The 14,343-nt window shown below is 38.6% G+C and overlaps 1 protein-coding gene across 2 annotated transcripts in view; it reads right to left on the bottom strand.

The window, feature by feature from the left end:
• Positions 1-14,343, bottom strand: part of smarca2 (SWI/SNF related BAF chromatin remodeling complex subunit ATPase 2) — a 97,394-nt gene that overhangs the window by 26,228 nt on the left and 56,823 nt on the right. For both annotated transcript variants that reach the window (XM_079690577.1, XM_079690576.1), the window contains exons 25-29: positions 10,459-10,622; positions 8,592-8,819; positions 8,244-8,321; positions 7,379-7,597; positions 2,741-2,964 (exon numbers count right to left, since the gene is read on the bottom strand). In XM_079690577.1, coding sequence (XP_079546703.1) covers positions 2,741-2,964; positions 7,379-7,597; positions 8,244-8,321; positions 8,592-8,819; positions 10,459-10,622 — 913 coding nt within the window. The remainder of the gene's footprint in view (positions 1-2,740; positions 2,965-7,378; positions 7,598-8,243; positions 8,322-8,591; positions 8,820-10,458; positions 10,623-14,343) is intronic.

Raw genomic sequence — 14,343 nt, 5'->3', positions numbered from 1 at the left:
AAAACAAACTGACGGTAAATTAGAGGCTTCCAGTAAACGTGGGTCTGTTACCAATGTGTGCCCACAAGATCAATTCAAACTAATCCAGATCCTACGGGGAGACACAAGGATGTATTTCTGTAATGAAGCATAATCTAGGTTTTCCTATTTGTTTTCCCTCATTTTTCCCTCAAAAGCATATCCATAAACTGCACAGCTGCTACACATTTAAAACATATAGTTTTGTATACAATATAGTTGTATAACTAGATGTTTCATTTTCAAGCAAATGCTTTACTTTTTACCCCACTATGTTTATTTTACAGATTAATACATTAGTTACTTAAAAAAATCAGATTTTGAATGACAATAATTTGAAAATACTTTTAAAATAGGATTATTTGGTGCAAATTAAACCATCCAACATTATATTTATGTAACTGAAACCATGAGTGGGTTAATAGAAAATGTATTGGCAGCGAATTTGCAAAGAAGTGTTTTGTTATATAAATGAATATACAAATGTTAGATTATTCATGTTTAAATATCTTTTGAGTACTTCAATACTTGTACTTGACTTTAGTACCATTCTCGATGCAGTACTTAATAACTTAAACTTAATAAATAATAATGAGTATTTATACAGTTTGGTACTTTACTCAAGTAAAGAAGCTAAAACTTTTGCCACCACTGGACAGACCACAGGAGAACACACACACACATCCCAAGGCAATATAAAACAAGGTGAGAAACAGCATGGCACAAAAGTGTTGACCTCAATGCAACAGCACTAGTTTCTCTTTTCTATTGTACACTTTCATATTCCTTTATAAGTATATTGACCATGTTTATAGTACTGCCACATAACATCCAGACAAAGTCTGAAAAACTGATTTTGACTCAAACTGATTTTCATATCTGTAAGCATCTGTCAGAATTTGCTGTGTTTTGCACAGAAAAAATATCCAGATCAGCACTTTACAATAACCAAGGCTACAGAAAATAGTTTTCATAAGGAAAATAGGGTTGAGTTAGAAAAGGTGAATGACTGCCAAGTATAGACATCAGTGCATGCAAGAGAGAGAAAACTCAAAATAAAACGGATCTTAAGGAAAGAACCCAATTGTTTTCTCCCCTAAAAGACACATCGCCAAGGCTTCAATGCTTATAATGGCTTGTGGAAGAAAGACGGAACAGACATCAACATCTGTAAGGAACATACTGTGCTGTATGTACACCTCAGTCAGGAAACGGAGCCAAAACAGTTGCTTAGCTCCAGAAAATATATCTATCATTTTCTTTTATTCTAGGAAGATCCAATTCAGATTACGGTTGCCTTCATGTTTAACAACATGTACTCGTTTTGGGTAAATATCACCGAAACCATGAATTTCATAAGTCCGGAAGTAGGAATTCCAAAAATCTGTCCAAGTGCAGTAAACGGATAGGAGTGCCAGAGCTGTGATTGAGATGCTCTGGGACTAACAACCGTCAGCAGGGAGAGGAAAGAATTTGACTTTTGGAAAGGCGGGTAGCATTTTCCTGAAAAAAGCTTTAGTGTAGTAGTCAGCCAGTGAGTACAGTACGGTGAGTAGTTGTTTCATGCATGGGTGAATATTACAGGGACAGAGACATGCATACTTTTGATATTGCACATGGTTGAAAAGGAAAGAATGCAGACACAACAGAACAGACTACACACTCAAACTTTAACTGTTGGACTGAGAGAACACAATGTGTGTTATGTCTGTCTTTCCTAAGACCTTTCTCATTTCTAATGTTCCCCTCCTCGACTCCTATCCTCGTGTCTTAGTCCCGTCAACAGGAGATGTGAGCAGAGAAGTCGAGGAGGGGAAGCAGCAGGCGGTTAGAGAAATCCTCTCCTCTGAGCCGTCATTTTAAAGAGGTGTCCATTCATGATGACAGGAGGCACAGCAGCACTCTGATGTGCAGAACTAATTTCATAAAGGTTGCCCTTTGTTTTATACACTTATACCCGCCTCCCCTCTTTCATTCTGCATTTGACTCCTGATGTTCTTACCCCCATTACACAAATGCCCTTCCTATTAGATATACCATAGGGACAGTAGAACTACACAGCCCCTTTCTTCCAACTTATCAAAAGTTTATAAAGTCACTTCTTTGGGTTAATCACAGTCTGTGGATGCTTCATAAGGTAGTTGGCGTTAAACGGTTTTAGGGCTAATATCAATTGCATTACATGCCACCTGCCCCCAATGTCTTTTTTCTCTAATTTATTTATAGAGAAAAAATATAATTAACTTAATTTCAGCTAATCAGAGTGAGAGAGAAGAGAAGAACAAGAGGATTTAGTGTCAAAGCAAAAGCACCTGTTTTACAATATTCTGGATTTATACACAACGCTAATAGGGAACCTGGAAATAAATGAAACGCAACTTGTAACAAGTCTTTTTTCGGCATTAGCTCAGAAGGTAACCATCAGGATGAATGGGAGATTTATGAACATAATATTGATATCATTGTGTATAGGTTTGTGACATTGACTTTCCTTTTGTATTCCAAAGTGTCCAATTGTTGTCGGAGCAGCTGAAAACAGCAACACCTAGAGCCCTCTGCTAAAACTCGATTAAAGTTCAGCAGATCATACTCGTTATTTTACGAAGACACAGAACTGCTGTGCTCTCAGAAACAAGATGCCAACTGCACGCTCAATGTGATGATGTGCTAGTTATAAGAAGTCAAATCTGACACCTAACACGATGTAACTATATTTGCTTACCCATCCCTGTAGTTGATGACCGTATCGATGATGGTGTTCATTTGCTTGGTGACTTTGGGGTGGTTGGGGGAGTGTTTATCAGCTGGTGGGCGTCCACGTTTCTTCTTGGCCTTGGAGCCCCCTTCATCCCTGCTCGACGAGTCCTTGTCCTGGCGTCTCTTGCGTTTGCGCTTCTTCAGACGGATCTCCTCCTCCATCTCTTCCAGGTTTCCATCCTCAACGGCCTAACGTCATCAAAATAAATAAAGAGAGTTAATCCTCACCCACGTGAATTCATATTGAAATATGAAATGTGTGAAATCTGAAATCATTACAAACCATGGCAGTGTTTTTAACTCTGACTATCAAGCCTGTCTAGATATGTTACTTTAGCAGTGCATACACGTCTCACATGTTTTTCTCCTTTTAAGTAAAGCCTCTCTGAACTGCAGCTACACTTCAAAAATACTGTCACCTCTGTCTCAAGGTTTCTCTGTTCTATTCTTGTTCACCCTGAAACACCTAAGACAGAGTCAATAAAATGGATCTTCCAGGCCTCAGAAGTCTCTCTAGGGGAGTGTGTCAGAGTCTATTTGCTGTGAGTGACTGGGCGCTATTAGCACCCCGCTGTGCTAAACCTTAGCTTTACATCCAGTCATGGTAAGGGCTTGATCTACAGACCTTGGCTGTGTGTGTGTGTGTGTGTGTGTGTGTGTGTGTGTGTGTGTGTGTGTGTGTGTATATATATATATATATATATATATATATATATATATATATATATATATATATATATATATATATATATATATATATATATATATATATATAAATGTATATAGTGGAGGAAATAAGTATTTCATCCCTTGCAGAAGTTGTAAGTTTGCCACACTGACAAATAAACTAAAAGTCTATCATTGTAATGGTAGGTCTATTTTAACAGTGAGAGTAAGAATATCAAAAAGAAAATCCAGAAATTGACATTATATAAAAGATAAAAATTGATTTGAATTTAACTGTGGGAAATAAGTATCCCCTTGCAAAACATGTGTTAGTACTTGTTGGAGAAACCCTTGTTGGACAGACAGAGGTCAGACGCTTCTTGTAGTTGGTCTCCAGGTTTGTGCACATCTCAGGAAGGATTGTGGTCCGCTCCTCTCTGAAGGTCCTCCCAAATCCTGAAGGCTTTGAGGCTGATGCTTGGCATCTGGAAGCTTCAGCTCCCTCCACAGCTTTTCTATGGGATTAATGTCTGGAGACTGGCTAGGCCCATCCATCACCTAAACGTGCTTCTTATTTAGCATCTCCTGTGTTGCCTTGGCCGTATGTTCAGGTTTATTTTCCTGCTGGAAGACCCATCCATGACCCTTTTTCAGTGTCCTGGCTGGGGGAAGGAGGCTATCAGCCAAGATTTCACGATACATGGCAACGTACATCCTCTCCTCGATGCGGGGAAGTCGTCCTGTCCCCTTAGCAGAGAAACACCCCAAAGCATAATGTTTCCACCTCCATGCTTGATGGTGGGGATGGGGTTCTGAGGTTATAGTCCGCATCTCTCTTCCTCCCAAACACGGCGTGTCAAGTTGATGCCAAAGATCTTGATTTTGGTCTCATCTGACCACGTCACCTTGTCCCAAGCCTTCTCTTAATCATTCAGATGTTCATTGTCAAACTTCAGACGGGCCTTTCATGTTCTTCTTGAGCAGGGGACCTTCGGGCACTGCAGGATTTGATCCATTATGGTGTAGTGTGTTAGCAATAGTTTTCTTGGTGACTTTGGTCCCAGCTGCCTTGAGATCATTAACAAGTTCCTCCAGTTTAGTTCCTGGCTGATACCTCACCTTTCTCATAATCATCAATACCCCACAGGGCCAGATCTTGTGTGGAGCCCCAGACCGAGGGCGACTTATTGTTGATTGGTGCTCATTTTCTTTTTCTTCTGTGGACAGGTGTCTTTTATACAGGTAACAAGTTGATATTAGGAGTACTTTTTTAAAAGAAGACGACTTATGTAACCGGTCTGTGGGAGCCAGAATCCTTGGTTGCAAGGGGATCAAATACTTATTTTCCACAGTTAAATGCAAATCAATTTTTATCTTTTATATAATGTCAATTTCGGGATATTCTTTTTGATATTCTTACTCTCACTGTTAAAATAAACTTATATACTGTTCATTTCTTTGTAAGTGGGCGAACCCACAAAATCTGCAGGGGATCAAATACTTATTTCCTCCACTGTGTATATACAGTGGGGCAAAAAAGTATTTAGTCAGCCACCAATTGTGCAAGTTCTCCCACTTAAAAAGATGAGAGAGGCCTGTCATTTTCATCCTCGGTACACTTAAACTATGAGAGACAGAATGAGAAGGAAAAAAAAATCCAGACAATCTCATTGTCTGATTTCTAAAGAATTTATTTGCAAATTATGGTGGAAAATAAGTATTTGGTCAATAACAAAAGTTCATCTCAATACTTTGTTATATACCCTTTGTTGGCAATGACAGAGGTCAAACGTTTTCTGTAAGTCTTCACAAGGTTTTCACATACTGTTGCTGGTATTTTTGGCCCATTCCTCCATGCAGATCTCCTCTAGAGCAGTGATGTTTTGGGGCTGTCGCTGGGCAACACAGACTTTCAACTCCCTCCAAAGATTTTCTATGGGGTTGAGATCTGGAGACTGGCTAGGCCACTCCAGGAGCTTGAAATGCTTCTTACGAAGCCACTCCTTCGTTGCCCGGGCGGTGTGTTTGGGATCATTGTCATGCTGAAAGACCCAGCCACGTTTCATCTTCAATGCCCTTGCTGATGGAAGGAGGTTGTCACTCAAAATCTCACGATACATGGCCCCATTCATTCTTTCCTTTACACGGATCAGTCGTCCTGGTCCCTTTGCAGAAAAACAGCCCCAAAGCATGATGTTTCCACCCCCATGTTTCACAGTAGGTATGGTGTTCTTTGGATGCAACTCAGCATTCTTTCTCCTCCAAACGCGTCTAGTTGAGTTTTTACCAAAAAGTTATATTTTGGTTTCATCTGGCCATATGACATTCTCCCAATACTCTTCTGGATCATCTAAATGCTCTCTAGCAAACTTCAGACGGGCCTGGACATGTACTGGCTTAAGCAGGGGGACACGTCTGGCACTGCAGGATTTGAGTCCCTGGCGGCGTAGTGTGTTACTGATGGTAGCCTTTGTTACTTTGGTCCCAGCTCTCTGCAGGTCATTGACTAGGTCCCACCGTGTGGTTCTGGGATTTTTGCTCACCGTTCTTGTGATCATTTTGACCCCACGGGGTGAGATCTTGCGTGGAGCCCCAGATCGAGGGAGATTATCAGTGGTCTTGTATGTCTTCCATTTTCTAATAATTGCTCCCACAGTTGATTTCTTCACACCAAGCTGCTTACCTATTGCAGATTCAGTCTTCCCAGCCTGGTGCAGGTCTACAATTTTGTTTCTGGTGTCCTTTGACAGCTCTTTGGTCTTGGCCATAGTGGAGTTTGGAGTGTGACTGTTTGAGGTTGTGGACAGGTGTCTTTTATACTGATAACGAGTTCAAACAGGTGCCATTAATACAGTCAACAAGTGGAGGACAGAGGAGGCTCTTAAAGAAGAAGACACAGGTCTGTGAGAGCCAGAAATCTTGTTTGTTTGTAGGTGACCAAATACTTATTTTCCACCATAATTTGCAAATAAATTCTTTAAAAATCAGACAATGTGATTTTTGGGATTTTTTTGTTCTCATTTTGTCTCTCATAGTTGAGGTATACCTAGGATGAAAATTACAGGCCTCTCTCATCTTTTTAAGTGGGAGAACTTGCACAATTGGTGGCTGAGTAAATACTTTTTTGCCCCACTATATACAGTGGGGCAAAAAAGTATATATATATATATATACACTGTATATTTAAATATTTGTTGAGTTTCTTCTTGAATTAATACTTTTACTCTTAATACTTTGAGTACATTTTCCTAATCGTACTTAAATACTTGGCTTTAGTTCCATTCTCGATGCAGTACTCTAACTTAAAATTGAGTAGTTCTACTGTGTGGTACTTTTACTCAAGTAAAGAAGCTAAAGCTTTTGCCATTGACATTTTCATATTCCTTTATAAGTATCTTGACCATGTCCTTGTATGTCTGCAAAGCTGATTCTGACTGAAAATTATTTTCATGTCTGTAAGCATCCTTCAGAATGTTCCGCTTTTCTCCACAGGAAAAATATCCAGATCAGCATTTTACAATAAACAAGGCTTCAGAACATCGTTTTTTGTAACATAAGGAAAAAGTGGTTAAGTTACAAAAGATCAATGACTGCCAAGTGTTTACCTTGTATTTCACGGCTTAGAGGAACACTCTATTCTGATTGGTCGATTTTTTTTTTTACCACCTGCTAACACACATCTGTTACGCATAACATGACCGTGGCTAAGGACGATCAAGGGAATATTGCAGTAATATCTAATACTGATATGAAAAAAATCACAATAACTTAAATTAAATGGCACATTATATTTCAAAAGATTGCTATAGGTAACTGCAGGGAAGAAGCGTTGAAGGTGAATAAAGAAATTATGGGTTTTTAACCAATTTCACTCAGTTACATTTATCACTATATTTGTTAGAGAAATAATAGCTTAGTAAGTATGCTCAGACTTTACCCGCAGCCACTGTTTTTCAGTGAGCGTGTCGCTGTAGTCCACGTCCCGGCGGCATCGAGACCCCCGGCCGAACATCTTCTCCTCCTCCTCTTCGTACGTGAGGCGGTCCACCTCAGCTTCGTCTCTGATGATCCAAGAAGGCAACTCGTCTTCCTCCATGAGGCGAGGCTTGCGCTTTGGGTTCCTGGCGTCCTCCCGCCGTCGGTCCATGTCAATGCGCTGCAGAGAAGAAAATACAGATGATTCAAACTGGAATAAGCATTGGATTTCTACCTTGTTGGTATCAACATCACTATATGGTCGCATCAAACATAAGGCCATATTTTTGCTTTAACCAAATGCACCTTTGGACGAACCCCTTCTACAAGTTACAAACTTGCTGCCAGCCCTAACCTATTGCTTCCAGGTTTCTCATGTATATTTAATATCTTGCACCCGACATCATGGAGCAAGTCAATAAGAGCTAGGTGAAAAGAAATATGAGGCGACTCTGTGAGGAGCCAGTCTGTGAGTCAGTCTGTGAGGACAGCTATTTAAACACAAACATTCCATTTTTTTTCAGTAAAAAACTGTCTATACTGAGTGACATGGTGAATGTGAGGCCTTTATCCATGGCAATTTAGTTGTTTATTATGCATGAAGAGTTGTCCGCGGGACAAACGCGCCATTCTCAGATGCCTGAACAAGACATACATTTTAACCAATGAACAATAGTCTCGACATGACGGAAAACCTACAATTATTTTGTCGTTAAATGTAAGAGAACCAGCTATCAGCGTCTCCTCTTTAGGACGGTTGCTTTTGGAGTCTTACTCTGCAATTTAAATGTCGATGAGATCTAACAGGAATGTTTGCCTTTTCTTACCATGAAGAGCTCAAATTCGTCTTCATTGCGGGCTATCATCTGGTTAAGAGTTTCATCATCGGGTATCTCATCTTCTTCCTAGTTTGGAAAAACAGCAAAACACAGGCCGAGTTATTGAATGTTTCAGCACAACATGAGCCCTGCATGGTCAGTTCAAAACAAACTGGTCACGTACTGCTTACTGATTTTTATCAAATACAAATTAAGCTGCTGAGATTGCATTTCAAAACCATGGAATATTATAAGTGAAGGGTGGCTACCTCCCTGATCGTATCTAAAGTGCTGTGTCTGCAGGAATTAAATCAAAAGCAGCATGCATCATTTAATAAAAAATAATTCACACCCGACCTCATTCTGCTCCTCAGTCAGTAAAATGGCCTGGAGGAAAGCTTGTCGCTCGTTGCCTGAGGACTTCTGGTCGAACATGCCCGCCTGGATGACCTTCTGATCCACATTGAGTTTGTATTTGGCAGCTGCCAGGATTTTCTCCTCCACACTGTTGACAGTGCAGAGACGAAGCACGCGCACCTCGTTCTGCTGGCCGATGCGGTGAGCCCGGTCCTGAGCCTGCAGGTCCTGGAAACACGGATTAAAGAGAAATATTAGTTCATTTAAGTCGCATCAACCTAAAACACTGTCAGTAGCAGAGATGACAAAAGTACACACATCCTTTACTCAAGTAGAAGTACATATACTCGTGTTTAAAAATACCATTGTAAAAATAGAAGTACTGACTAAACTTCTTTACTCAAGTAAAAGTAAAGAAGTATGGGCTTCGAAGTGTACTTAAAGGTGGGGTAGGTAATTTTGGAGAAACCAGCTCGAGTGCGCTAGAATTTGAAAATACACAGCCGGAAGAAATCTGCTACTTCCTTACAGAGCCCCTCCTCCAACACACACGAACGAGCACATGACCAATGAGGGCACGAGATAAGTTTGTGCACAGATGGAAGGCTGATAGGCAGGTAGGCCATCCAGTTATTTTAGCCGGGCCGGCTCAGATCATTGGTCGTGCTTTTTACAGTACTACAGCTTCCACAGATGAAATTTGTTTATGGATTTTTTGTCAAAGCACTTAAGATATTCATTGCTATCGGGATGTTAAGAGCATTCCATGGAATATAACAAAAAGTGTATCTCGAGCCGGTTTCTCAAACTTACCTACCCCACCTTTAAGTAAAAAGTACCCATAACTACCATCTGTTTTAAAGAGTAATTGACCACACTTTATATTAATAGAACGATAATGTCATTGTGAGCTAACGAATGTTTCCATGCTGAACAACGGCAACATGACAACGTTTTCATTTGTCCCTCTTCTTTAGAGAAGACCAGGAAATTATGGATACACGGATCGTGTTCAAATCAATAGGCACGCAATGACTCTAAATAATAATGATCACGCCACCAAACACAGATTAAAACTAAAGTAACAAACCTGTTTTGAAAATGTAAGAAGTAGAAAATACAGGTATTTGTGTTTAAAATTGAAGAAGTAGAAAGTACAGGTGTTTGTGTTTAAAATGTAAGAAGTAAAAGGAAAAAGTCGTCAGAAAAATTAGTCGTGGAGTAAAGTACTGATACCAGAAAAATGTACTTAAGTACAGTAACGAAGTATTTGTACTCCACTACTTCCCACCTCTGGCCAGTAGGTACACCTTTAAATCTGCTTTGGAACAACCACTACATTCTCTAAAGTGTACATCTTTAAAATAATACTAGCCGCCAGTAAAAAAAAGCCATAACGAAAATATTGTTAAGCCAAGTACCACCTACTCTAGCTGAATGATTTAATGTGATTCACAAGATTTTTGTTATGGAAAAGTGAACATTTACTCTGAGACTCAAGACAGACACATTTGAAAGGTGTTGCAAGGGATGGATTGAGTTTGTAAAACCGTATAGATCAGACTTCAACTAAAAACTCTATTTGTAATGTATCCCCCCTGGTTCTCTGCTACGCACAGCTGTTATTGTTGTTGTGTTTCTGTCTCTTCATGTTCGTATGTCTGTATGCGTGATTTGTAATATTTGTTATGTTGAATAAAAAATAAAAAGTAAAATGTAAGATGGCTTGCAACTAAAATAAGTAAAAAAAAAAAGTAAAAAAAGTAAAAAAAAGGAACATACTGTACATCCTGTAGTCAAAAGTTCACACCATGAGCACATTATTATAACACACTATTTTTACAGTGTGTTAAACTGAGGGACGTACCTGGTGTGGATTCCAGTCGCTGTCGAAGATGACCACGGTGTCGGCGGCCTGCAGGTTGAGGCCGAGGCCCCCAGCTCTGGTGCTGAGCAAGAAGATGAAGTACTGAGATCCTTGCTCATTGAATTTCTTCAGCAGCATTGCGCGGTCGTCAGCCTTGGTGCTTCCTGAAATGCCAACCATATGTTTTTTAAGTGTGAAAAAAAGTGTCAAAGCAAACTTAAAATCTAAATTTCACCCGATACCCTGGCTCATGTCTGAGGAATTAAACTGATTCAGATGTGTCTGTAGGGGCATGTGGCAATGTATTACACAGGGTTCATGGTTTGGATGTCTGATTAAATTATGCTAACTTAGAATGTTCACAGTCCACAAGTCTATTTCTAAGTTGGTTTCTAAGTGCTGAGTAGATAGTGTTAATTCTGATCACCAAATGATTCCTTCTAATACAGTAATTCATTATTTGGTTGGACCAAAATCATACTGAATAAATCAATTGAAACATTTAATGTCAAGTAGAATGACAAGACATGTTTATGTTAAAAGTAACATACAGTAATATGCTAACTTTCTTTAGGTTATACGATAACACCTTTACATGCCTTAATGCAGTGGTTCTCAAACTTTTTCTGTCATTCCCCACTTTGAACAGGTGGGCCTTTTCAAGCCCCACCTGTTCCTCATCGCTCCAATAAAATGGTAGGCCAAGCTTAAAATTGTCAAATGTATCGTTCTATAACAGGGGTCTCCAACCTTTTTTAGGATGAGAGCTACTTTCAAAAAATAAAACAAGTCGTGAGCTACTTTTACTCCTCTTTTTTGTTTTTTTGCAGTGTATATATTTAGCACATTTTAACATTATTATATGCTACCTTTAACCTCTGTGTGCTGTTTGGGTCTGTGGGACCCGTTTTCAGTGTTTACTCAAATAAAATGTATGCAATTTAATTATTTTAACCCGCTTTATTTGGTGGTGGACGTCACATACTCTAGTCTAGGGTCCTGGGGGCATGCACCCCCAGGAAGATGTTTTTTAAATGTTGAAGTTAAATGCATAAATCTGGTGCACTTTGAGCTAGGGCTGCTCAATTAATCATATTTTAATCGCAATTACGATTTTGGCTTGCAACAATTATGAAAACAACATAATCGAAATAAAACAATTTTATTTTTTTAGGTTGAATTATACTTAAAGTTCAGGGTAATCAACTGTTAAAAACATACTTTTCAAATAATTTTCTTCAATAAATTGATGTTTTCAAAGTAAATGGTTAATCGTTTTTAATAATCGTGATATACATTTTTGACCCAAATAATCGAGATTATGATTTTTGCCATAATCGAGCAGCCCTACTTTGAGCACAACATGAATTTATGGATCCAGCTCTCAACACTCAAAAGGAGCTGTATACTTTTCAATAATCCAAACATCTTTAGAATATGATCACAACAAATCATTTAAACTTGTTTATTCTTATCTTATGTTACCTAGTTAGCATTCTTTCATTTTATTTATGCATACTAATCCCTCCCCTTTTAAACTTTTTACTGTCCTATAGTACACATTGGAATGATTTCTTACTTTATTTTTTATAACTTTATTAAATAGATAAAGGTGTGCTCTCTTTCTTGCTCTCTCTCTCTCTCTCTTGCTCCACATTGCTTTTCTTCCCGACTCCAACGCTGTTGTGTGTCTGTGAGAGCGTTTCACATGTGTGTATGAGACATTTTTTACCAGTGGCGAGCCTGTCTCTGAGGGCCTAAGATATTCTACAAAATAATATTTAAAAACATTAAAACAAATTATATTTTGCTTTATATATTTTTTTTAAATATGTTTTTAGTAATATTTGTCATTAGTTTTACCAAAAATAACTTGATTAAATTGTATTTAAAATAACATTTCCAAAGAAATAAATCCTTTGAATCTGCCTATTCAGTTTATGTTTGATGTGAAGTGTTAAATGAAAGAAGCTTGTCTCTGCGAGGTGATGACAGGAGCTGATTGGACGTCCAGCTATGAATTCACAGAGGGCCAGCTATAGTAACTGAACGAGAGAGTAATGGTCTTGTTTCCATAGCAACAACAACTGTCAACAGCGTAAACTCGCCTTCAAAATAAAAGCATGCCAAATTACACTTAAGACATACAACTGCTACGAAAGTAACAAACACAATGCAATATCCTTTTCAATTTCAAAGAACACAAATTGGGTTATTTACAGGTGTTGTTTTGTGTGGTAGAGGGTCGCTTTCATTGATGCTTTTTGCATCCCGGGCGGGCCATTGTTTTGATATTCCACCAGTGTGAAAAAAAATATATATATATATTATTATTTTTTATATTTCGTGACCCACCTATCACATCTCTGCGCCCCACACTTTGAGAAACGCTACCTTAAAGTCCAAAATATATTATTTTCTCATTATGTCTGATTCAACATATCTGTAACACCAAGAAGTTTGGACATATTGTTAAAATGCACAGTTTCAAAATATGCGCTGTGCACTTTTTTCTGTGGATTGAGTGTTTAGATACTTTTAAAATATTCAGGGAAGCAAACTCATCAGGTATGAAAAAGGTGACAAGGATCCGTGCCCCCGGCTCCCCCACCCCACGGAATAACAGAGGATTTTAGCAGTCAGAACAACTAAAGCAGCAGTGTTCATAATAACAGAAACGCCAAAGAGTCACATCTAATAGAAATATATAAAAGCATTTATTTTAATTGTGTAGCAGTCAGTTTATAATTTTGGCAGCACTGTTGAGCATTTTGAAAATGTATTTTCATGCCTCTGTGCAAGGCTTAGTCTTTCTATCTTTATAGCCACATGGTGTAAAGTAACTAAGTTCATAAACTCAACAAGTACTATACTTGGGCACAATTTTGAGATACTTGTACTTTATTTAAGTATTTCAATGTTTTGCTACTTTGTTCTTCTACCCCACTACAGTTCAGAGGTACATGGTGTACTTTTACTCCCCTACATGTATTTAATACCTTTAGTTACTTTACAGATGTGGATGAATGATGTGAAATATAATCAAGTGTTAAAGCAGACTTTAGTTCCACCTGGAGTAAATCCACAAGCTACCCTGCAGTATACAAAGTCATTCAAACTAGCTGCACCTTTACCAGCTTTGAGAACACTTTCATGATCAATCATTATAAAACATATCATATCTATTATTCTGAAATGGACCAATCTGCACAATGACTACTTTTACTGTCGCTACTTTCACTATATTTTGATGATAATACTTTTCTACTTTTACTTGAGGAACATTTTGAATGCAGGACTTTTACTGTAACAGAGTATTCCTACACTCTGGTACTTCTACTTTTACTCAAGTACAAGATCTGAGTACTTTTACTTTTACTTAAGTACGAGACCTGAGTGCTTCTACTTTTACTCAAGTACAAGACCTGAGTACTTCTACTTTTACTCTAGTACAAGATCTGAGTATTTCTACTTTTATTCTAGTACAATATCTGAGTACTTCTACTTTTACTCTAGTACAAGACCTGAGTACTTCTACTTTTACTCAAGTACAATATATATATAATTATACCACCTCTGTTTATAGCCTATGAAAAAAACTATTAGAAATAGAAGGCTAAAGCTAACGTTAGCAGATAGTGACAATGTACGCTAGCTCGCTAGCTCAACGATTCCTTAAATAATATTGCCACAGAAAAACTTTTCAGTTCACATCACGCTCTGCCGCTCCGACAGGGAGCTCTGCTCTGAACACCTGAACGGCCCGTTCTAACAGCTGTTCACCAGCGGTCCAGTCTGTGCCACAGTGACTCCGGACGCACAGTTAATATTAACGAACGCACCCGTAGGTAATGTAGCTGCTGAAGCTAGACCATCATCTCGGAG

The sequence above is a fragment of the Notothenia rossii genome, assembly GCF_949606895.1.
Source record: "Notothenia rossii genome assembly, chromosome: 6".
NCBI classification, from domain to species: domain Eukaryota; kingdom Metazoa; phylum Chordata; class Actinopteri; order Perciformes; family Nototheniidae; genus Notothenia; species Notothenia rossii.
This window is presented reverse-complemented; position numbering and strand designations above follow the sequence as displayed.